General features: G+C 41.6%; 1 protein-coding gene across 10 annotated transcripts in view; it reads right to left on the bottom strand.

Annotated features, from left to right (window-relative positions):
* The window catches only part of PPEF1 (protein phosphatase with EF-hand domain 1), a 149,396-nt gene that overhangs the window by 45,701 nt on the left and 80,848 nt on the right, over positions 1–22,847 (bottom strand). For all 10 annotated transcript variants that reach the window (XR_013413218.1, XR_013413219.1, XM_077989605.1 and 7 more), the window contains 2 exons: positions 18,756–18,802; positions 2,665–2,831 (listed from right to left, as the gene is read on the bottom strand). Coding sequence is in view for 8 of the 10 variants with exons in the window: in XM_077989605.1 (XP_077845731.1) it covers positions 2,665–2,831; positions 18,756–18,802 (214 nt within the window). In the remaining 2 variants the exon portion in view is untranslated. The remainder of the gene's footprint in view (positions 1–2,664; positions 2,832–18,755; positions 18,803–22,847) is intronic.

Here is a 22,847-nt window from a genome sequence, read left to right as displayed (position 1 = left end):
AACACTAAATACAGCTGACTCTACCATCCTTCTAGAAAACTTTTCTTCCCTTGGATTCTGTGACCATAAACTCTTTGGTTTTCCTCCTGGCTCTTCTGAGCCTCTTTTGCAAGCTCTCCTCTACTTCACCTTAAATGTGGCGGTTCCTTCAGATTCCATCCTAGGCTCTCTTCTCCCCTCACTTTCTCCTTTGGGAATCTCATCCCTGCCCAGGCTTTCAGTTATTATCTAGTGTCAATACCACAGGATGATGTTCCAGGCCACACTTCATTTCTGATCTCTGGACACATATGTACACTCAACTGCCTACTCAATAGTACTTCAAATCAGCTTACCCCAAACTGAATTCATCATTCCCCCTCATCCCAACCTCTATCCTCTTTCCACACATTCCCAATATCACTGAATGATGCACTGTACCCCCAAACTCAAGCTGGGAACCTGGAGGCCACCCTTGATTCCCTCCTCTCTCTTTTTTTTTTTTTTTTTTTTTGAGATGGAGTCTCACTCTGTAGCCCAGGCTGGAGTGCAGTGGTACGGTCTCGGCTCACTGCAAGTTCCGCCTCCCAGGTTCACACCATTCTCCTGCCTCAGCCTCCCAAGAAGCTGGGACTACAGGCGCCTGCCACCACACCTGGCTAATTTTTTTGTACTTTTTAGTAGAGACGGGGTTTCACCGTGTTAGCCAGGATGGTCTTGATCTCCTGACCTTGCGATCCGCCCACCTCGGCCTCCCAAAGTGCTGGGATTACAGGCATGAGCTACCATGCACAGTCGATTCCCTCCTCTTTCAGCTCCCCCATATCCAGTTACTGAGCCTTAAATCATCATTGCCTAAATTCCTCTTGAATCTATTTCTTTGCATCTCCATCACCACTACCCTAGTCTAAATGAGAACCCATTATCTATCCCTTTAACCTTCAACTACTTCCTAACTGACCTGCGTGTATTCACTCTTGCCCCTCTCCAACTCTCTCCCCCTAGTGCATTTTAAAACACAAATTTTATGACATTCTTCGGTGACATTCTCTTGTTCTAGGAAGTCCTTCCAAATTCCTTTGAACCATCCAATCATTTCTTATGTCTCCAGCCCTATCAGGCACCACCCTGTGCCTCAGTCTATGCTCCTGCCCTCCTGAACTTCTTTCACAACTAAACAGTCTTGTCCTGAGCTCTGCATAAGTTGTCCCCTCACTGTGGAACACTGTTTCCCATCCCCCTCTATGGCTCTTTCTTGATTGCCTAATTCATTCTTCAGCTGTCAGGCTAATGCCATATTTCTATGGGGGAACCTTCCATCATCCCTCAGACAAGGTTGGATTCTCCCTTTACAAACTCATCACACTTGAAAAACCTGCTCAACATGCGTCTTCCCTGCTAGATGTAAGCTCTATGAGGGCAGGGGCCATGTCTCCTTCATTAACCATCATAGACACTAGATAAATATGATAGGCAATAAGGATAAACAGCATGCCTAAATTAAAGTATTGAGCTATATTTTATATAATGGGCCTCTGATAATAGTCCTGGGATTTTTTTCCTTCATGGTTTTAGCATTTGCTTCCATACCTTGAGAATTAGAATTGAAACTCTGTACTCAAGCCAGGTGCCAAACTGCCCCAAAGACAAAACTAATCAGTTGTTGAGCTTTATCAAGGCACCCAAAAGCCCAGGACCAAAAGCATGAGACATGCCATATCTTCCACTGTCCTAGAGCAAACTGATTTCTGTTTTTCATAAAACAAGAGATTTTTTTTTTTTTTTTTTTTTTTGAGACGGAGTCTCGCTCTGTCGCCCAGGCTGGAGTGCAGTGGCGCGATCTCGGCTCACTGCAAGCTCCGCCTCCCGGGTTCACGCCATTCTCCTGCCTCAGCCTCCCGAGTAGGTGGGACTACAGGCGCCCACAACCGCGCCCGGCTAATTTTTTGTATTTTTAGTAGAGACGGGGTTTCACCGTGGTCTCGATCTCCTGACCTTGTGATCCGCCCGCCTCGGCCTCCCAAAGTGCTGGGATTACAGGCGTGAGCCACCGTGCCCGGCCGAGATTTTTTTTAAAGAAGGAAAAAAGAAGGGAAAAGGGAACATTTGTCACCTACTGTGCCTTCCAGCAAAGATTCTTAAACCATCTAACCAATCTTTATTCCTCAAGTTTCCGGTGAGTTAGATAGTTGAAATGCTGTGTTTGTAAATATGTTTATGTGAAACAATGCCAGAAGCAATTACCGTGTCATAAAACAATACACGCATTGGTGAAAAACATGGAACTAGTTTCTGAGACAATATCTGAGGCAAGCCAAGAGTAGTAACAGAACGATTCCATCCAAGTATGCTCGAAGAACCTTCCACACCTCCAAACCCGGCCTCACACACCTATCCAACACACAATTTAGCCTGTGAAGGTCGGGCATGGGAGCAAGAGAAAGAACATAATAGAAGGGAAAAGAATGGACAGAACTGGAAGAAAAGATAGGAAGGGAGTTTCAGGGCAACTGATACTCAGCAGACGAATGGGGGTGGTGAAAGGGGTAAGAACTGAAGTCCTCCTTGAGATCCCCCTCATCCCTCTTCCAATACACTCACTTGTATCTCTGTTAGGAACTAAATATGACAGCATTTTCCAGAGTGTGAAACTTTTAAAAGAGAAAATCTAAAGGCCTGGGTTACCTCAGATTCATCATAAAATCTTCGTGGTTCCCTCTGTTCAAGTGCAGGTCATTGGGGTAGACAAGAAAACTCACACACAGGATTATTAGGATCTCTATGGAGTTCTTTCCTCGATCTACAAAGTCACCATTAAAAACGTATGGGTTGCTCTCTGAGGGGAGACCATTCTGTGGAAGGAGGAGAAGGGAAAAAACAAGGAATTAAAAGAATATACTTTTAAAGTAAGGCTGTGTACGTAACATCCCTGTTAATATGCAGAAAAGAGGCTGAGTCAGATTCTTCCACCAGGAAACATCTCCTCTCTTGCTTGAGCCAGTTTTACTCTTCCAGGACAAGCATCTCCTGCAAAGGCCCTGAAAGTGACAAATCTGCTCAAGAATGCAAGATTCCAGGGAGGATGGGGTGGTGCTAATTCTACCCACCACCTACTATGAGTTTCCTCTGAAAGGAGCAGGTATTTGTCCTATCAAATATGGCTATTCTCACCTCTTCCTTCTCCTCTGAAAAGAGGGAAACTTCTATCCAAGGAAGAACACCAAACTAAGAGCCAGAAATCTTTTATTCTAAGGGGCCCTATGGTCAGCTCCTTGGGGCTGTGATTCCCCCAATCTGCAAAATGGGGATGGCACTACATCCCTCCCCAGATCACCTGGGAGAATGGAGATGAAAGCACTCAGGCAAGTGAAGGGTGCGGTGTGATGTGGCTGAGCAGGTCAGAGGTACTGCCAGCCAGCAACTACAGCAGGTCTGCAGAGCCCGTGTACATTCTCAGTGACCACTGACCGGGCCATATCAGTTTTTAAGTATTTTTAATATCACTCTTGAGTATGAGATAATACTTTTAAATATAGCGTTAGCATGAAAAGCAGCAGAGATCAGAACAAAGGTCTGGTCTTTAAAATAGCTACTAATTCATTTAGTCTTATACTATAAAACTCTAAAACAAAACAAACATATGTAACCTGGTTACATTTTCTCGATGTCATGTTTGATAAGGAGAGGGCCATTTCCCTACTACATGGCTTCTACTGCATAATAGACAAATTCAAATGTTTTAAAAATATATTACAAAGAGACAAATTTAACTACTCATATATAAAAATGCATGTCCTCCTTCAAAAAGGTTACTTTCGCCAGGCACTTTTAATCCCAGCACTTTGGGAGGCTGAGGCGGGCAGATCACTTGAGGTCAGGAGTTTGAAACTAGCCTGGCCAATGTGACAAAACCCCATCTCTACTAAAAATACAAAAATTAGCCAGGCATGGTGGTGTGAGCCTATAATCCCAGCTACTCAGGTGGCTGAGGCAGAAGAATCGCTTGAACCTGGGAGGCAGAGGTTGCAATGAACCAAGATTACACCACTGTACTCCAGCCTGGGCAACAGAGAAAGACTATGTTTAAAAAACAAAAAAAAAAAGAAACAAAAAAAACAAAAGAAGAGAGAAACAAAATGGCTACCTTCAGGAAAGAATACACATATTCTAGTAATAGTAATCTTTTTCAAATGATTTTCAAATTTCTGTTTCATTAGATTTCCAACTACATTTAAAAATCTTATTACTTTATACTCAATATCCTATTATGTATACACATTTTTAAATTGCTCATATCAGCATAATAGAAATAATTGAAAAAATATAATACAGGTTATAGCATATAATTTAGGGATTCTAGAAATCAGTTATACAATGTAACATGTTCTGAAGGCAATTGCAAACAAATAAACAAACAAGCAGTGGCATAGTGTGATAAGAAGGTGAATTCTCTGGTCCAGGTCCATTCATTACCCATGTGTCCTTGGGCAAGTGATGTAACCTTTATGAGCTGTAGTTTTCTTATCTGTCAAGTGTGGATGATAACTTCCATACTTACCACACAGGGCTATTTTGGAACTCAAATGAAAACATGTGTATAAAATTGCATTAAAATGGTAAAGCAACATACAAATTAAGAGACTTATTTTATTATGACCAAGTTATTTCTAATTCTAAGATTCCAATATTTTCTTTCTTTTTTTTTTTTTTTTGAGACAGAGTTTCACTCTTGTTGCCCAGGTTGGAGTACAATGGCGTGATCTTGGCTCACCGCAACCTCCACCTCCCAGGTTAAAGTGATTCTCGATTCTCCTGCCTCAGCCTCCCGAGTAGCTGGGATTACAGGCACCTGCCACCACGCCTGGCTAATTTTGTATTTTAAGTAGAGATGGGGTTTCACCACATTGGTCACACTGGTCTCGAACTCCCGACCTCAGGTCATCCACCTGCCTCAGCCTCCCAAAGTGTTGGGATTACAGGCGTAAGTCACTGCACACAGCGCCAATATTTTCTTATGTATTAATTCATATAACCTTATTCACACTGGGCTTAGTGTAAACCAGTTGCAAAAATATAGGCTATTGTTCAGCAAAATGTAAAGAAGGCTGGGCATGATGGCTCACACCAGTAATCCTAACACTTTGGGAAGCCGAGGTGGGTGGATTGCTTGAGCCCAGGAGTTCAAGATCAGATTGGGAAACATGGCGAAACCCCTTCTCTACAAAAAGTACAAAAAAATTAGCCAGGTGTGATGGTGTACACCTGTAGTCCCAGCTGCTCAGGAGGCTGAAGTGGGAGGATCGCCTGAGGCCAGGTAGGTCGAGGCTGCAGTGGAGCTGAGATCACACCGCTATATTCCAGCCTGGGTGACACAGTGAGACCCTGTCTAAAACAAACAAACCAACCAACCAACCAACCAACCAACCACAAAGAAAGGGGGAAGGATTCTGCATCTCTGATCTCTGTTACTCTTCCTTCCCCCAGCCTTCAGCTGTCTAGGGTGAGTAAGCTGGAGGAACCTGAGGACTGTTGAAGGACTCTGTTGGCCCAGGTCTGAAGGGGGCTAGAGGAGCAGCGGCAGGGAGCCCTGGGGTGAAAACATGGAAGAACTAGGCCTGAGGGGACTGTGGACACTTGATTAACGGGGTGGCTCTGCCTCAGAGCGTGTGTGTGGTCTTGGTTTGGAGGCAGGGGAAGCTGAAATGTTGGATCCTACTAGAAAAAGTATAGGAAGACGTCTTTCACATCCCTGAAACGAAAAGAACAGATCGCTTGCATTTAGGGGTACCTAGAAACACAGACTTCTTTTCACACTCGATGCGGTGTAGAAACTGTTGTGCCTCCAACTATGGGAAGGCTTAATCTAGCTTAAGCAGAAAATAGAAAATGGAAATAAGCTAGTACCTAAGAGGATCCGGCAACTAGAGAGAGACAGACCAATCAGATCTACTAAAGCAGATGGTTGCTAATAAGACAGGACTACTGGAGGAAACAGAAAACTAGTTTATTTTTAAAGTAATAAGAAGAACATACAAGAAAGAACAAAAACTTATTAGTTCTTGGCACTAAGAATATACTATACAAACTTAAAATATCAGTGGGTTGGCCGGGTGCAGTGGCTTATGCCTGTAATCCCAACACTTCGGGAGGCTGAGGTGGGCAGATCACCTGAGGTCAGGAGTTCAAGACCAGGCTGGCCAACATGGTGAAACCCCATCTCTCCTGAAAATATTAAAAAATGGCCAGGCGTGGTGGCACACACCTGTAATCCCAGCTACTCAGGAGGGTGAGGCTGAGGCAGGAGAATCACTTGAACCTGGGAGGTAAAGGTTGCAGTGAGCTGAGATTGAGCCAGTACACTCCAGCCTGGGCAACACAGTGAGACTCTATCTCAAAAAAAAAAAAAAAAAAAAAAATCAATGGGTTAAAGGTAACTAAAAGAAAGAATGGTGGGGAAAATACATTATTGACCTGAAAGAGCAAGCAGATGAAAAATCTCTCACACAGAGTAAAATCAAAATGATGAAAATCAGGAAGAATAAATAAGAGACTAGCATTCAAAGCCAAGAGACTTAATATGCCAATAATAAGCATTCCAAAATCAGGAAAAAGGAACAGATGAAGAGGCAATAATTACAAAAATAAGAGAGAACATTTTCTATGGTTAAAAAAAAGACTTCAATTTGAAGCTTGAAACATGACTTCTACACACAATTGATGGGGCAAAATCCCTACTACCTGGTAAAAAGATTAGAAGAGGCCACGGAGAAAGAACGAGTTACAAAAGGAAAAGAAATCAGCATAGCATCAGACTTCTCGTCTATAGTAGTGGGAGGTAGGAGATGGTAGAATAAAATCTACAAATTAAAGAGGAAAAAGGACTTTGAATCAAGATTTCTACAGTGGCCAAGACATTAAGTTCTCAGGGTGATAGAAAAATACTTGCAGATGTGTAAGAGATCAACCATCACCAACAACATAAATGCTCAGGGTGAAAGACAGACATGCAAATATGTAGTATTTAATATCACAAAACAGCTAACATATATCGATTGCTTGTTATGTACCAGGCACAGTTTTAGGTGCTAGGAACACAGAAGTAAACAATACAAAGTCCCTGTATTCGAGGAGCCTGCATTCACAGAAGATAGCATCCACATTCCCCACTGAGGAAAACACTCAACAAAACACTCTAACTAAATAACCATACTAACAATTAAAAGTCCTCAAGCCAGGGAAAGATCAAGAGGGAAGAATACAGATGTGAACAATGAATCATTAAATATATAATTATATATAAATCAATATGACAATATGAAACTTGCATTTAAGTACTAAGCAAGGATTCTAGAAGTAGAAGAGACATGCTATGAAGGAAAACCTAATAATGGTCAAGACTAAGCATATGGTATGAGCAATAGCTAGGATTTACAGGGGAGGTGAGAGGAAAAAATCAAATGCTCTAGAAATCTTAACTGAATGGGGGACATGGAGTGTGTAAACAGAGAGAGAGAGAGAGGGAGGATCACAGTGGAAGAATAAAGTTATAGCTATTTGAGAAATACATACATACACATTATTTACTAGAAATATCAGAAGTGGGAAGGTAAGCACTAGTGAATGGAAAAGCAGAGTAAAAATTCCAAATAAAACAATAAAAAATAAAACTTCACCAAAACAGCAAAAAGGAAAAGGGTGAAACAAAGTGAAATAGCAAAGTAGAAGGAAAAATTTCAAATATATCTGTTGTTATACTAAGTGTGAATGGGTTAAATTCTCTCATTAAAATACTAAGATTACCAGGCTGTGTTAAAATACAAAACCCAGGTATATATTGTTCATGAGAAATATACGTTAAAAAGTAGATAAGAGAAGGTTAAAAACAAGGTAGATGCAACAAAAAGAAAGCAAGAATGGAAATGTCAATACTGGGCAAAGTTTGAGTTTAAGATTAAAGTTCTAAACAGGATCACAAAGCAACATTATGTCATAATAAAAGGCACTTTATGAAAAAAATACAACTCATGAACTTGTATTCAATAAACAAAAGAACTCATTTTTGCTTCATATATTTAACTACTAAATGCAAGAAGAAATTGTTTAAAAATACACAGAGTGTTATTCGGACTGAATTACTGCTTTAAAATAATGTCCATAAATTCTTTGGCTCTCTGTTTACAAGGTGAAGCCTAATTTGCCTCCTCTTGAGTGCAGGCAAGACTTACTGACTTGCTTCTCATGAAGAGAAAATAAAAGCAAAAGTGATGCTGTGCAACTCTGGAGACTAAGTTATAAAAGACACTGCAGCTTCCTGCATGCTTTCTTTCTTGGATCACTCACTTTGGGGAAAGCCAGCTGCTCTGTCACAAGAATAATCAGGCAGCCTTGTGGAGAAGCCCATGTGGCTGTTCTGCCAACAGTCAGTGAGGAACTGAAATGCTGTATCTACAGCCACATGAGTGAACCATCTTGGAAATGGGTCCCCCAGCACAAATCAACCTTTCAGATGACTGCAGCCCTGGCCAATAGTTTGACTGCCACCTCATGAGAGATCCTGGGCCAGAATCCATCCAGCTAAGCTTGACCCAAATTTTTGACCCACAGAAACTGTGAGGTACTAAATGTTTATAGTGTTAAGTCATTAAGCATTGGGGTAATTTGTTGTACAGCAACATATAATATACATATTTAGGTATATATAATAGAAAAAATATGGGAAAATTGAATACACAACCAATAAACTTGATTTAATAGATATATGAAGAACTTCGTGTATTACAAATAAGAGAATACAGCTGACCCTTAAACAACACAAGTTTGAATTGCATGGATCCACTTATATGTGGCTCTTCTCCCTCTGCCACCCCTAGACAGCAAGACGAATCCCACCTCTTCCTCCTCCTCAGCCTACTCAACATGAACATAAAGACTTTGGTGATGATCCACTTCCACTTAATGAGTAGCAAATATATTTTATTTATATATATATGTATGTATATATATATATATATATATATATATTTTTTTTTTTTTTTGAGAGAGAGTTGCTCTGTCACCTACACTGGAGTGCAGTGATGCAATCTCGGATCACTGCAACCTCTGCCTCCCAGGCTCAAGCGATTCTCTGTAGATTCTCAAGTGAACCCCTACCTCAGCCTCTGTAGTAGCTGGGACGACAGGCCTGTGCCACCACACCTGGCTAATTTTTGTATTTTTAGTAGAAATGGGGTTTCACCACATTGGCCAGGCTGGTCTCAATCTCCTGGCCTCAAGTGATCTGCCCACCTCGACCTCCCAAGGTGCTAGGATTACAGGCATGAGCTACTACACCTGGCCTAAGATTTTCTTAATAATATTTTTTTCTCTAGCTTACTTTGTTGTAAGAATACAGTATATAATGTATATAACATACAAAATATGTGTTCATCAACTGTTTATGTTATTGCTAAGGCTTCCAGCCAACAGGAGGCTATTAGTTGTTAAGTTTTGGGGGAGTCAAAATTATATGTAGATTTTCAACTGTGTGGGGAATTGGTATCCCTAACCCCAGCACTGTTCAAGGCTCAACTGTATAATTAATTTTTTATATGTCCATGGAGCTTTTATGAGAATCAGTATCATACTTGACTTCAAAGAACTCTTCAGAAATTCAAAATACGAAAAATGTCACAGGATACATTCTCATAAAAATGTGACTAGAATAAAAAGTCTAGCTCCTTGAATTAAGATTCTTGGAAATTAAAAATTATCATCTTAATAAGTACTGTATCAAAGAGAAAATTAAAAGCAAAATTACAAGTGCAATAGAAAGTCTAATTAAAACTAAAATCAGAAAAGATGTGTAGCCTTAAATACCTTCGTTATTAAAGACGTTCATGAAAGACGGTATTCATCTTAAGAAATTAGAAAAAGAACAATAAAACCCATCAAATAAGAAGAGCTGAAACTAAGGAAATAGAAACAAAATAAAAAGGATAATTTGGGTTTATATAAGCCCAAATTTTATTGGTTCTTTCTTTGAACCAATTTCATGATTTCCTTGAAAATCATCAATTTCCTAGCAAAACTGATTCAAAAGAAGAGGAAAACATGAACAGTGCACTGGCCCCGTGTGGCTTTTTAGCAGAACTCTATTTCAATTTTCATGAGCAAATAGTTTTAATGTGACTTAAATCCATGATGCCCAACCTTGACTGCACATTAGAATCACCTGGGTGACTGCAATGTATAGCCAAGTTTGAGTTTGCAACCCAGGGATTCAAATTATTATAAATAAGAGAAAAAGATGAAAATCTCTCTAACTCATTTTATGAAACCAGTATAACCTTAATTTCAAAATTTGAGGAAAGCATCCAATAGTCTAAAATTGTATTTATTATGTTTGAATGGTAAATACACTTTCTATTGCGATGACAGATTTTCTTGTTTTAAAACTTCTTATCTCCAATTAAACCAGAATTTGTTGTGGGTAAATTCTTTGCTACCTCTGTGACATCTTATTTCACCTCTACTATGGGCAAAGAGCAACGAATGTCTTCAGTTAAACCTCATTTTAAGCCCCAAATAGTAATGGTCAACTAATCTATCCACCTTATGCAGCACACTTGACACTAAACAAGTTTTAACCTTTTCAGAAAATCTTCAAGATTTTCTTCAAGAATCTCACACGTCTTCAAGAGATTAAGACTTGTGATAATAAAGCTCATTCAACAGAGTAAGTCACCATCTCTGAAAGTGATTCTAAAAGGAGTCCTGAATGTATACTGAACTCCTTTCAGTGTTAAGCCCCTCAAGACAACCGCATCAAAGACGGCAAGACTCATTTGGATGTGTAAGATCTGCCCTGTTGTTCCAGGATTAGTCATATTACTTTATATAGTTTGGGTTTGAATCCACTTTAGTCTTAGAGTAATAAGGGAACTAAAAAGCACACAGGATGATGAGGAACTAGTCTCCTGGGACGTGAGTGTCTAGGATATTTCGGCTTTCGGCTACTGACATTCCTCTGGGTTTCCTTCAAAGAAGCAAAACCTCATGCCATAAAATACGCTCCACCCAGTTCTAGTAAACGAAATCCTCTGGCTCATTCTGCAGCTAATATGCAACAAACCATCTATGACATGGTGATTAAGCTGACAGATACAGAAAGTCCAGAGTAGCTACAACTCTGAACTGCAGTCAGATGACCTGTAGGGGGAAAAAATAGCAGACCATAATTAATTAACTTAAACAGAGACAAAAACCAGATGTTTACCTACAGTCTCGCCTATTTCCTACGGAAGCATTTTACAACAGACGTCTGGAAGTTATCCCAATGAATTCGGACATTTCCTGAAGGCACATCAAACAATAAGCTCTGATCAACTCCACGTTAATTTTTTTCTTCTGCAGACCCTATTTCAGAGGTTTGTTCTGATTGTAACATACTACCTTCACCTCAAAAGGAAAAAAAAATTGGCCACTGTGGCAGTGTAAAGCATTTCAGTGATAGAAAATAAAGAAAATGTTTGACTACCTTCACAGCTGGAAAATTATGGGTGTAAGGGGTGGAGGATGGTGGGGAAGAGAGAAAGAAAAGGAAAACAAGGCAGCAGGGCTTCTCCTGGATAGCATCGGGATGGTACCCATAGGGTTATGAGTTCATTAGCATCTCTCTGTTCACATGCATCTCTTTTTCAGCGACAGGAGGTCGCCACTCATGGCATCAATTTAACAAACTAATTTGGTGATACTTGATCTAAAATTTCAAGTTTTCTATTCAATGAGGGAAAAAGATCTTGTAATTTTACTAATCTGAGGCTCTGAATGAAGTATTTCAAATTGGTCACTCTAATTAAGCAAAATGGCTGATTAAAATTAACCTTTTCAGAAAATAAAATCTAAAAATATGACCTAACTAATGATATGTAAATTGCTTCACTTGATGATAAAATCATATTTGAAGCCATGTAAAGTTGAGATGCCCTTTTAGCAAAGGTCTGTTGTGGTTAGGAGTGTGGTACCCAGCGGGGAAGAGTCCTTTTCAAACCCAGATGCGATTCTGAGCTGAAAATGTTTCCCTTAGCATTAAGGTGCTAGCTGATACAATTTTTAAGGACAACCAAATATTGAAGAAATCAAAATCTCAAAACAATCAATGAAGAACAATATAAATCCCACCATTTATTGTAGGGCACTACAAAAAGTGTGTGAGAATAAAATCTTTCATGATCCTCCAGAACTTCCCTTCATGATTAAGGCATCACTAAATTACTAAAATTCTTTGAAGAGATCATCAGAAATGTCATCTCTTCCAGAAAGTCTTCCATAAGGTTAGGTGCTCTGCCAATGGGTTCTCTTAGAGCTCCATGCTGATCCCAATCATAACATGTCCAACCCTGAACCATCTTGTCTTTTTATCAGCCAATTTTCCCCACTAAACCGTGATGTCTTTGGGGCCAACAACTGTGTTTTAGTCATACTGTATTGCCAACCCTTAGTAGAGTGCCTCATTCATAATAGGTATTTCATAAATCCACGTGAAATCAACTTTGTATTCATCTTTGTATGGTCTTTTAGTTTTTATATGATACCTTAAACACTATAGGGACCAGATAAAAGTTTACTGAATGAATACATTAGTAGACAGATTCACTTTTGCATATGGTGAGTCTGAACCAAACCAACCACCTGGATGAAAAGAGTAACATGGTGAGGCCTCTCAGTGACCCTACATTAGAACAGTCTCTCAGGCTGTGCCCTTGGTTGGCTTTGGGCCAGCCCCAGCCTTAGAGCCTATTCATGCTATGCTGTATAAAAGAACTGATGAGGAAGAAAGTGTCTAGCAAACCACCAATTGAGATGATGGTCCATCACTCTTTTGAGTGATGGAGAGAATCAGTTAGTCATAGTATAACATAAACTTTGGTCACTTATAGCTCCAAAAATCTGCAACAGGATGTAGTTTGCCAAACTATTCCCCACAATTCAAAATCTATTGCTCTTAAAAACAATAGTAAAATAAAGATAAGTAAAAGCACCGCCACTAACTACTTCTAAACAAAAGATTAGGAGCCTGTGGTTACACCGATGTGACTCAATTGTAGCTTCTACCAATGAACCAGAGTCAGGTACGACAATGTAATTGGGATTCAATCAGTTGTTGATGAATTGATTAGTACAAAGTATTACAGTGAGAAACAAAGACCATCACAGAAATTCTACCATTTCCCAAAGCAATCAAGTGATTGCTTAGGTCATAGTTATGCACCTCCTGTAATCTGAGCAGGCAACCTTCGTGTGTGATGCTACCAAGAGAAATCCACCCCCCCACCCCCCTCACTGCTCTCCTCCTTTGAGATGTACTTCTTCCTTTCTTCCTTATCTATTTTTACGGCCCATTACTCTTTTCTTAACAAAGCTTTCTCTTTTTTCATGCTCTCTCATCCTCCTATGACTAAGACCCAATATCCTCATTCGTACTATAAGCATTGCTTAAATGGATTTTCCAGATCACTGAAGCTTATTCCTTTGAAAGCTAAAATGCCTTTAAAAATTACTTTAACCATTTTGGTTGGAAGTTTTTAAAATGTGCCATTTGCTCCCTTTACTACTACTTCTTCTTTTTTTTTTTTTTTTTTTTTTTTCAGATGGGGTCTCCCTCTGCTGCCCAGGCTGGAATGCAGTGGTACAATCTTGGCTCACTGCAACCTCCGCCTCCTGGGTTCAAGCGATTCTTCTGCCTCAGCCTCCTGAGTAGCTGGGACTACAGGTGTGTGCCACCATGCCCAGCTAATTTTTGTATTTTTAGTAGGGACGGGATTTCACCATATTAGCCAGGCTGCTCTTGAACTCCTGACCTCGAGATCCACCTTCCTCAGCCTCCCAAAGTGCTGGGATTACAAGCCACGTGCCTGGCCCCCTTTACTTCTTAAGAGTATACACCTTTTTTTTTTTTTTTTTTTTTTTTTTTTTTTTTGAGACGGAGTCTCGCTCTGTCGCCCAGGCTGGAGTGCAGTGGCGCGATCTCGGCTCACTGCAAGCTCCGCCTCCCGGGTTCACGCCATTCTCCTGCCTCAGCCTCCCGAGTAGCTGGGACTACAGGCGCCCACAACCGCGCCCGGCTAATTTTTTGTATTTTTAGTAGAGACGGGGTTTCACCGTGGTCTCGATCTCCTGACCTTGTGATCCGCCCGCCTCGGCCTCCCAAAGTGCTGGGATTACAGGCGTGAGCCACCGCGCCCAGCCCCAAGAGTATACACCTTATAACTTGAAACTCTCTTGACCTTGCAGGCTCATCAGTCTACACATCCCCTCAGGCACTTCTGAGAAGGCAAGAACTCTCCTCCCTACACTCCACAGCTCCAGATCGCTGAGTACTAGTATTTCAGTTTTTTATCTCATTTTTGTAGTTCTGTCTTTTAATTTTTTTTTTTTTTGGAGACAGAGTTTTGCTCTTGTTGCCCAGGTTGGAGTGCAATAGCGCAATCTTGGCTCACTGCAACCTCCGCTTCCCAGGTTCAAGTGATTCTCCTGTCTCAGCCTCCCAAGTAGCTGGGATTACAGGCATACACCACCACGCCAAGCTAATTTTTTTTGTATTTAGTAGAGAATGGGGTTCCACCATGTTGTTTGGGCTGGTCTCGAACTCGACCTCAGGTGATCCACCCACCTCAGCCTCCCAAAGTGCTGGAATTACAGGTGTGAGCCACTGTGCCCGGCCAGAACTTTTAAATTTTCATTGCTGTCATTATCTCTGATTTTCCCTCTTCCCCTCCCACTCCCTAATCTACTGTGGGGTGGGTAGTCAGACAGGCAAACTCACATGAACCTTGTGTGAGAGAAGGTTTTATTGATACTGGTTCATGGGTCTTTGAGTAAGGGGCCTAAGGCCTGTCCTGTGAGTAAGGTTCATTGGATTTGTGTCAACAATTTCAAGTGTTCAGAGACCCTTTTTACTTAATTCTGGGTTCGGGACATATGAGTGGTAAGTGAAGGTAAGTAAAGTAGACTGAAGTTTGACATCAGGATAGGTGGGTATCACTGTCATTTATATTTATATAGAAACACTGTTTCCAGAACAGCTTGTATTCATGCTTTTAGGCTGCAGTACATTCACACAAACTATCATCATTCTGCAGTTAAACTGCAGACAAAAATAAATGAGACAGAAAAGGGCAAAATGCTGACTTCGGTAAACCCAGAGATCATCAGATGGCTGGGGCTTCCTCAGATATCTCCGTGTCCCAGCCTTTCATTTTCCTGCTTTTAACTTAGGACATTCTTTTGCTATAAGCTAAGCGACTAAGCACCATCACCCCCAACCTCTACACTACCTTTCCAGTTTTGTGTGTGTGTGCGTGTTTTTTTTTTTTTTTAGACAGAGTTTTGCTCTTTTCCCCCAGGCTAAAGTGCAATGGCACAATCTTGGCTCACTGCAACCTCCACCTCCCGGGTTCAAGTGATTCTCCTGCCTCGGCCTCCTGAGTAGCTGGGATTACAGGCACGCACCACCATGTCTGGCTAATTTTTGTATTTTTAGTAGAGATGGGGGTTTCATCATGTTGACTAGGCTGGTCTCGAACTCCTGACCTCAAGTGATCCATCCACCTCAGCCTCCTAAAGTGCTAGGATTACAGGTGTGAGCCACTGTGCCCGGCCTTTTTCCTTTTTCTAGATAAATGAAAGTAATGTATTTATTCACTTATTATAAATTCCTTTAAAATAATAATATAGTTTCCGGGTTTTCTGCTGTACCACGGTTGAAAATACTAATGATATTGTTGATCAGCTATTTTCCCCACTGCTTTATCATTGTTGCTATTTTCTTTTTTTAAAAATAAACTTTACCATGTACATTTAAGGTATAACATATCATGATGTTACAGAATACATACATATAGTAAAAAGGTTACTATAGTGAAGCAAATTAATATATCCATCATCTGACATAGTTACCCATTTTTTGTTTTTTTGTGGCAATAGCAGCTACAATCTACTCATTTGACATGAATCCCATATATGGTACAATTTTATTACCTATAGTCCTCATGTTATACATTAGATCTCTTTTCAGTTTCTTAAAGTGGAAACTTGCTGTCATCAAGGGCTCTTCCCTCGGTTTCCCCCCTTAAACCAGGCAGTTTCGAGATTCTGGTGTATGTGGTTCATTCCATGTCCAAGATGCATTTTACCTTCTTCTCACTCACGCCTGCCAGAATTCTAATCCATGGCTCTTGCACACTTCTGTTTTCCAGACATCCCTCTCACCTCTCTACCCAAATCCATCCCAAATATAATAGTGACCTAGTCTTTCATCACTGGGCTAGCAATCTCCATTTCCCTAGCACTGTCATTGGTTAGCTCTCCAAATATATCTTGCTTGCATTTGAATGCTATATTTTCACCTTTAGTTCCTTTTATAGTACTTCTTACCACCCACCTCCTCCTGTTCAATCTTTACATTAGCACCTTCCAGTTTTATATGCTCCATATAGTTTTGCAGACAGAATTAAAGAAATATGTTAGAATTCTCTTTTCTCATCTGTCTACTCCAGAGTCCTATCCCTGATCACACTTTCACACGAAATAAAGAAATTTTCTTTTCTAAACGCCTTGGAATTTAGTGACTACGTTCCTGATTTAATCTACTCAACTATTTTCCCTTTGATGTATTTCCCAAGCCTCTAGACAAAGAATGACCAGGTTTGTTGTTGTTCTCCACATACCCCGCCCCTCCTCCTTCCTCACATTGTAATTGTCAACAATAGCCGGACCACACTTCTGAACATTTGGTAAGGAGCTACGTCCCAAGTTAAATAAATCCCATCCCCTGTCCATCCTTCCACCTCTCCCACAGCACTCCAGTGGAGCCAGTAGAATCTCCATTTCTTGGTCAGTGAAGCCCCTTCCACCCTGAACTTATTCAGAAAGCCTTCTACCCTCCATGGGCCTGGACTCCCTTCAGAGCACAGGAGCACTCCTAACTCCTGCAGCCCTTCTGAAGGAAAGGACCCACCCCTCCCCAGGACACCCGCCTCAGGCCCAGGAGCAGGGGAGGCTCCACTTGCCCGCAGGGCTGCTCACAGAGAAACACCCCACCACCCTCCTTTCAGGCCCATGACCTCTGACTAAACTTCCTTCCCCTGCTCCTCATCTGGGTCCATGTGGCGCCCCCCACTGTTGAACACACCTGCTTTCCAGGTCCTTGCCCACCTTATCCCCAATATTCTCTTTCACTGGCTTGGGCTGCCCATGTTCTAGGCTCCACCCCAGGGCATCCCTTGCCCTGGGACTGCTCCCCCTGCATTTCCCACTATCCCACGGCCCTCACTGCAGTCAGCCTGCTCCCTGACACAGTCGGTCAGCATTCCAGTCCTACTATCCTCCTACTTCTCCCAGTTGACTGGCCCATCCTGGCTTCTCTTCCTTCCCTACCCAGCTTGGATTCTGTGGCTGATGTCCAGAATTGCTCTTTCACCAGCCCCCTCGGGTCCCTGCCAGCAAACCTTTGCCTGGACTTCCCACACCAACCTGCTACTTTTTTTTTTTTTTGCACCAACCTAATAAAACAGTTGCAGTAAAGAAGCCAGCTAAAACCCACCAAAACCAAGATGGCGACAAGCATGACCTCTGGTCATTCTCACGGCTATACTCCCACCAGCACCATGACAGTTTACAAATGCCATGGCAACCTCAGGAAGTTACCCTATATGGTCTAAAAAGGGGAGGCATGAATAATCTACTCCTTGTTTAGCATATCATCAAGAAATAACCATAAAAATGGCAACCAGCAGCCCTTGGGGATGCTCTGTCTATGGAGTAGCCATTCTTTTATTCCTTTACTTTCTTAATAAACTTGCTTTCACTTTACTCTATGGACTCACCCTGAATTCTTTCTTGTGCGAGATCCAAGAATCCTTTCTTGGGGTCTGGATCGGGACCCCTTTCTGGTAACAATAATAATCAGAATATATTTTCTTTCAACTCATCTGAGAAACCTATGCTATGCCCAATTATTTGGCATGCTAGTTGTGGGGATAACAGGGGTAGGTGAACAATAAATGCATTAATCAAAAAGAGACATTCAGAAGACTAGTGTAAAGGGGTAACCACTGTGAGGGCAGGGACCTCAAGATCAGTTTTCTATATTCAGTCAGTCGTCCCTGAAGCAAACATTCAGGCTGCAACTCTTGGCTCAGAGACAGAAAAAAATCCAATCAAAGAGATGCAGAGAAACTCCATGCCGGCCGAGCAGTTTTGTGCCCTCTGTGCTGGCTCTCACAAGCCAAATGCAATAAATGAAAAGGAGGCACAGCATTGGAAGAGCAACTGAGCCCAAGGATGGCGAATCAGGGGAGAAAAGAGAGCACGCTGGAACTTATTCCTTATAATAGGCAACTCCACTCATGCATAATTAGGGTGCACTGGAAGAGAAGACTGGTATGTGACATGATCATCCCTGAACAAACAAAAATAAAACAGACTGCATCCCTCCCCATCCTGTACCATCTAGACATTTATGATGTAATAAAGACAATACATACAATCAGGTACAAATCCTAATGTATACATAGACCACAATAATGTTGAATGAAGACCCAAATTAAAATAAAAAAAAATGTATGAGATGTATGTTAAAAAAAAGATATGGCTCTACAAATCTTTGAGCCTCCTGGTTAAAAACTATAACATTATATCTGTATTTGTACATATCTCTAGTAAAACTAATATTGTTGTCTGCCCTAAGACAGCCCTCCCCCAAGAAAAATGCTAATATTTAGCAAATCATCATTTACCTTGTAGAAGATCATAAAAAGATCATCCAGTTTCCCATGCAAATCACCTGCAGTGCAAATGAAAAATCAGTATTCAGTAGAAAACAAGATACAATGCCCATTTTGTTACAGACTTTTAAAAGTGAAATACTGCTGATCCACCCCAAGTGTTCTCAGGGCATTGGGTTTTTATCCTACGGACGATGTTAATTTGACAGGAAATTTGTCTACATAGCACTCTTTTCTTCCTCTCCTATAGTGGGGACAGCATCTAGTGCTTCACTCCAGTCATTTGCACAGGGCTTTGATCACTCTGGGCCAAGCACTGTGCTAAGGGTTTTACATGAATTATCTAGTTCAATCCTTACAACCACTCTGTGAGATGGGTTTCATCTTCATCATTCTCGTCTTACAAATGAGGCTCAGAGTAGTTAAGTAAGTTATGCAAAGTTACTCAGCCATCAAGTATCAGAGCAAGAATTCAAACCCAACTTTAACTCACTTCAAAACTCAAGCTTGGCTGGGCGTGATGGCTCACACCTGTTATCCCAGCACTTTGGGAGGCCAAGGCAGATGGATCATTTGAGCCTAGGAGTTCAAGACCAGCCTGGTCAACATGGCAAAACCTCGTCTCTACTAAAAATACAAAAATTAGCTGTGCATGGTGGTGCACACCTGTAATCCCAGCTACTCGGGGGGCTGAAGCATGAGAATCGCTTAAACCCGGGAGGTGGAGGTTGCAGTGAGCTGAGATCACACCACTGCACTCCAGCCTGGGCAACAGAGCAAGACTCCATCTCAAAAAAACAAAAAAACAAAACAAAACAAAAATTTAGCCAGGTTTGGTGGTGCGCACCTGTGATCCTAGCTACTCAGTAGGCTGACTGAGGTGGGAAGATTGCTTGACCCTGGGAAGTCAAGGCTGCAGTGAGCTGTGATCATGCCACCACACTCTAGTCTGGGTGACAAAGTGAGACCCTGTCTCAAAAATAAAACGAAAAACAAAATCCCCTCAGGCTCTTAGCGATTATTCTGTTCACTCACACTGTAATCCCTAGGAGAGCAGCAACAGTATCTACTTTAGTCAGCATTGAATCCCCAAGTGCCTACCATAGTACCCAGTGGATAACAGACACTCAATAAATATATTTCTTGGCTAAGTACATAGCTTTTTAAAGCCATGTTTTCAATATACTCCGGCAGTAGCATCTGAAATTTAAACATTGTGAGTAGGCCGGGCGCGGTGGCTCAAGCCTGTAATCCCAGCACTTTGGGAGGCCGAGACGGGCGGATCACGAGGTCAGGAGATCAAGACCATCCTGGCTGACACGGTGAAACCCCGTCTCTACTTTAAAAAATACAAAAAACTAGCCGGGCGAGGTGGCGGCGCCTGTAGTCCCAGCTACTCGGGAGGCTGAGGCAGGAGAATGGCGTGAACCCGGGAGGCGGAGCTTGCAGTGAGCTGAGATCCGGCCACTGCACTCCAGCCTGGGCGGCAGAGCGAGACTCCGTCTCAAAAAAAAAAAAAAAAAAACAACATTGTGAGTAGATAGTTGACATTCTTTGATGAGACATAGAAAAAAAAATGAAAGCCAACTAGGGGAAATCATATGAGTATCTGAAGCCATTAATTAAAAAATAAGGCCAGGCATGGTGGCTCATGCCTGTAATCTCAGCGCTTTGGGAGGCCGAGGCAGATGGATCACTTGAGGCCAGGAGTTCAAGGCCAGCCTGGCCAACATGGTGAGACCCTGTCTCTACTAAAAATACAAAAATTAGCCAGGCATGGTGGTGCGCACCTGTAATCCCAGCTACTCAGGAGGTTGAGGCAGGAGAATCGCTTGAGCGCTGGGAGGCAGAGGTTGCAGTGAGCTGAGATCACTCTACTGCACTCCAGCCTGGGCGACAGAGCAAGACTCTATCTAAAAAAATAATAATAATGAGTGACTATGTGAATATCCAAAAGCCCTATTTGGATAACTATTTCCAGGTAAAATATCTTTCATAAGCTCTGCTCATAAATTTTTATTCTTTGTATTCAACTTAATTACTATAGAATTTAATTTAGGAATACTTTTCCCTCAGTTTGCTTAAAATCCCACAACCAAGATTAACAAGATATATGCAACAGAAGACTCCAAATATACTGGGAATAGTAAAATAGAAACTCTATATCACCAGCACTTATTTATAAAATACTACTATAATATTATTAGCATATTAATATCATTGTATGCTTAAATCTCATTGCTTTCATATAGTCTCACTCTAAATCTAAGGACATAAAGACGGGAGGACTCTTTACTTAGTTTAATATTTTTAACTTCTAGTTGGACAGCGAAAGAAAAACTTGTATCACGGGAAGAAGGACAGAAAGATATTTCCACTGCCAACAAAAACATGAGTGCAGAATTTGTTATCATTTATAATATAACTGTAGACTAAAAATCCTCTTATATTTCATGCATGCTGAAAACTGTGGGGCATATTTACATGTACATGTACAAAAATGTATTTCACAATTAAAATAATAGCAAATTTTCATCACAATCTCTCCCCCTTTCCCAACACCGTCTTAAACGGAAGACGGTTTTGAAGTTATGGTCCCAATTTTAAATTTTATTATAAATAATCACAAAAGTTTTGAAGTTCAATGAGCTGTTAAAAATGGAAAATAATAATATTCCCATGTTAAGAAAACCCACGGGCCTTGTCTTTTCCCTCTACCAATGGTGCTACATGAAAAAGTCTAGAAATAAGTGCCCAGATGTGGATATCTTTAACGAATGGAGATGTCCAATTAAGTCATTCCCTAATCTTTGTCTCATGATGGAAAATGCACCATCAGGTACATAATGTGAGGATGGCAGATGTGGGGCTGCCTCTAACCTGGGATACAGAAGACCTGATTTTAATTCTGATCCTGCCATTTTTCTGTTTGAGCTTCAATTTCACCCATAAGAGCAAAGAATAGACTAGAGAACCCTTCAAGAGGCCGGGCGCGGTGGCTCAAGCCTGTAATCCCAGCACTTTGGGAGGCCGAGACGGGCGGATCACAAGGTCAGGAGATCGAGACCACAGTGAAACCCCGTCTCTACTAAAAATACAAAAAATTAGCCGGGCGCGGTGGCGGGCGCCTGTAGTCCCAGCGACTCAGGAGGCTGAGGCAGGAGAATGGCGGGAACCTGGGAGGCGGAGCTTGCAGTGAGCCGAGATCGCGCCACTGCACTCCAGCCTGGGCAACAGCGTGAGACTCCGTCTCAAAAAAAAAAAAAAAAAAAAAAGAGAACCCTTCAGTTCTCACACTGTGGGATTCTAGGACCGCCCTGCCCTGTAATTAACGTGTGTCTTCTTCTAGATCCTTCTAGCAAGGATGAGTCTGTAGTGGCTCCCAGTGAAACACAGGGGAGTGTATCCCATTCTCAGTTTGGGCTATTCTAGATATCCTAAGAGCACACCTAGCCCTGGCCTCACAGGCTTCACAGGGTGGCATGGCTTTCTGAGCCTCATGACCCGAAGTCTCTATTTTCCATGAAAAGTAAGGCCAGGTGAGGCCTTGAATAAAAGACCCCCACTGCTGAGATGAACCATCTGCTAGTCAGAGACGTGATGGCCTGATGAGGCTGGAAATGAACCATTAGAGACTCTTCAAAAACCTGAGTCAGGGCATGTCATGAGGTAGGCACTGCTACATCAAGTCCCTGCCACCACTATCAGATGCTAGAAATGCAAATACTTTAATTAGATTGTCAAATTCACTTCTACCTGCCAGAATAAGAGAAATGCAGACGAAAAACTGATTTGGAAAATAACAATCACTGTTTTGTAACCTACAGGCTTAATTAGAAGTTAAGGGAATTGCTGTTCCTTCCACACACCCCACTCTCAAACAGTTGCAAGCACGCTGAGCACCAACTGTGAGGAATTTCAATGCGTACTGTTTCTTGAAGCAATATCCTGCCAGGCTGGCCTATATGATAGCAAAATCTCAAATCTTGTTATTTAAAAGAACAAGAAACAGATTTCTGGGACATTCCCACTCTTCTAAAAGCTGCAGAGACCAGTTGGAAAAATCTAAAACAGCAGCCAAGGGCAGAGAAGAATTTAATCTCC

This window comes from Macaca mulatta, chromosome X, assembly GCF_049350105.2.
Source record: "Macaca mulatta isolate MMU2019108-1 chromosome X, T2T-MMU8v2.0, whole genome shotgun sequence".
Classification (NCBI taxonomy): Eukaryota; Metazoa; Chordata; class Mammalia; order Primates; family Cercopithecidae; genus Macaca; species Macaca mulatta.
Note: the sequence above shows the minus strand (reverse complement) of the source record. Positions and strands in the feature narration are given on the sequence as shown.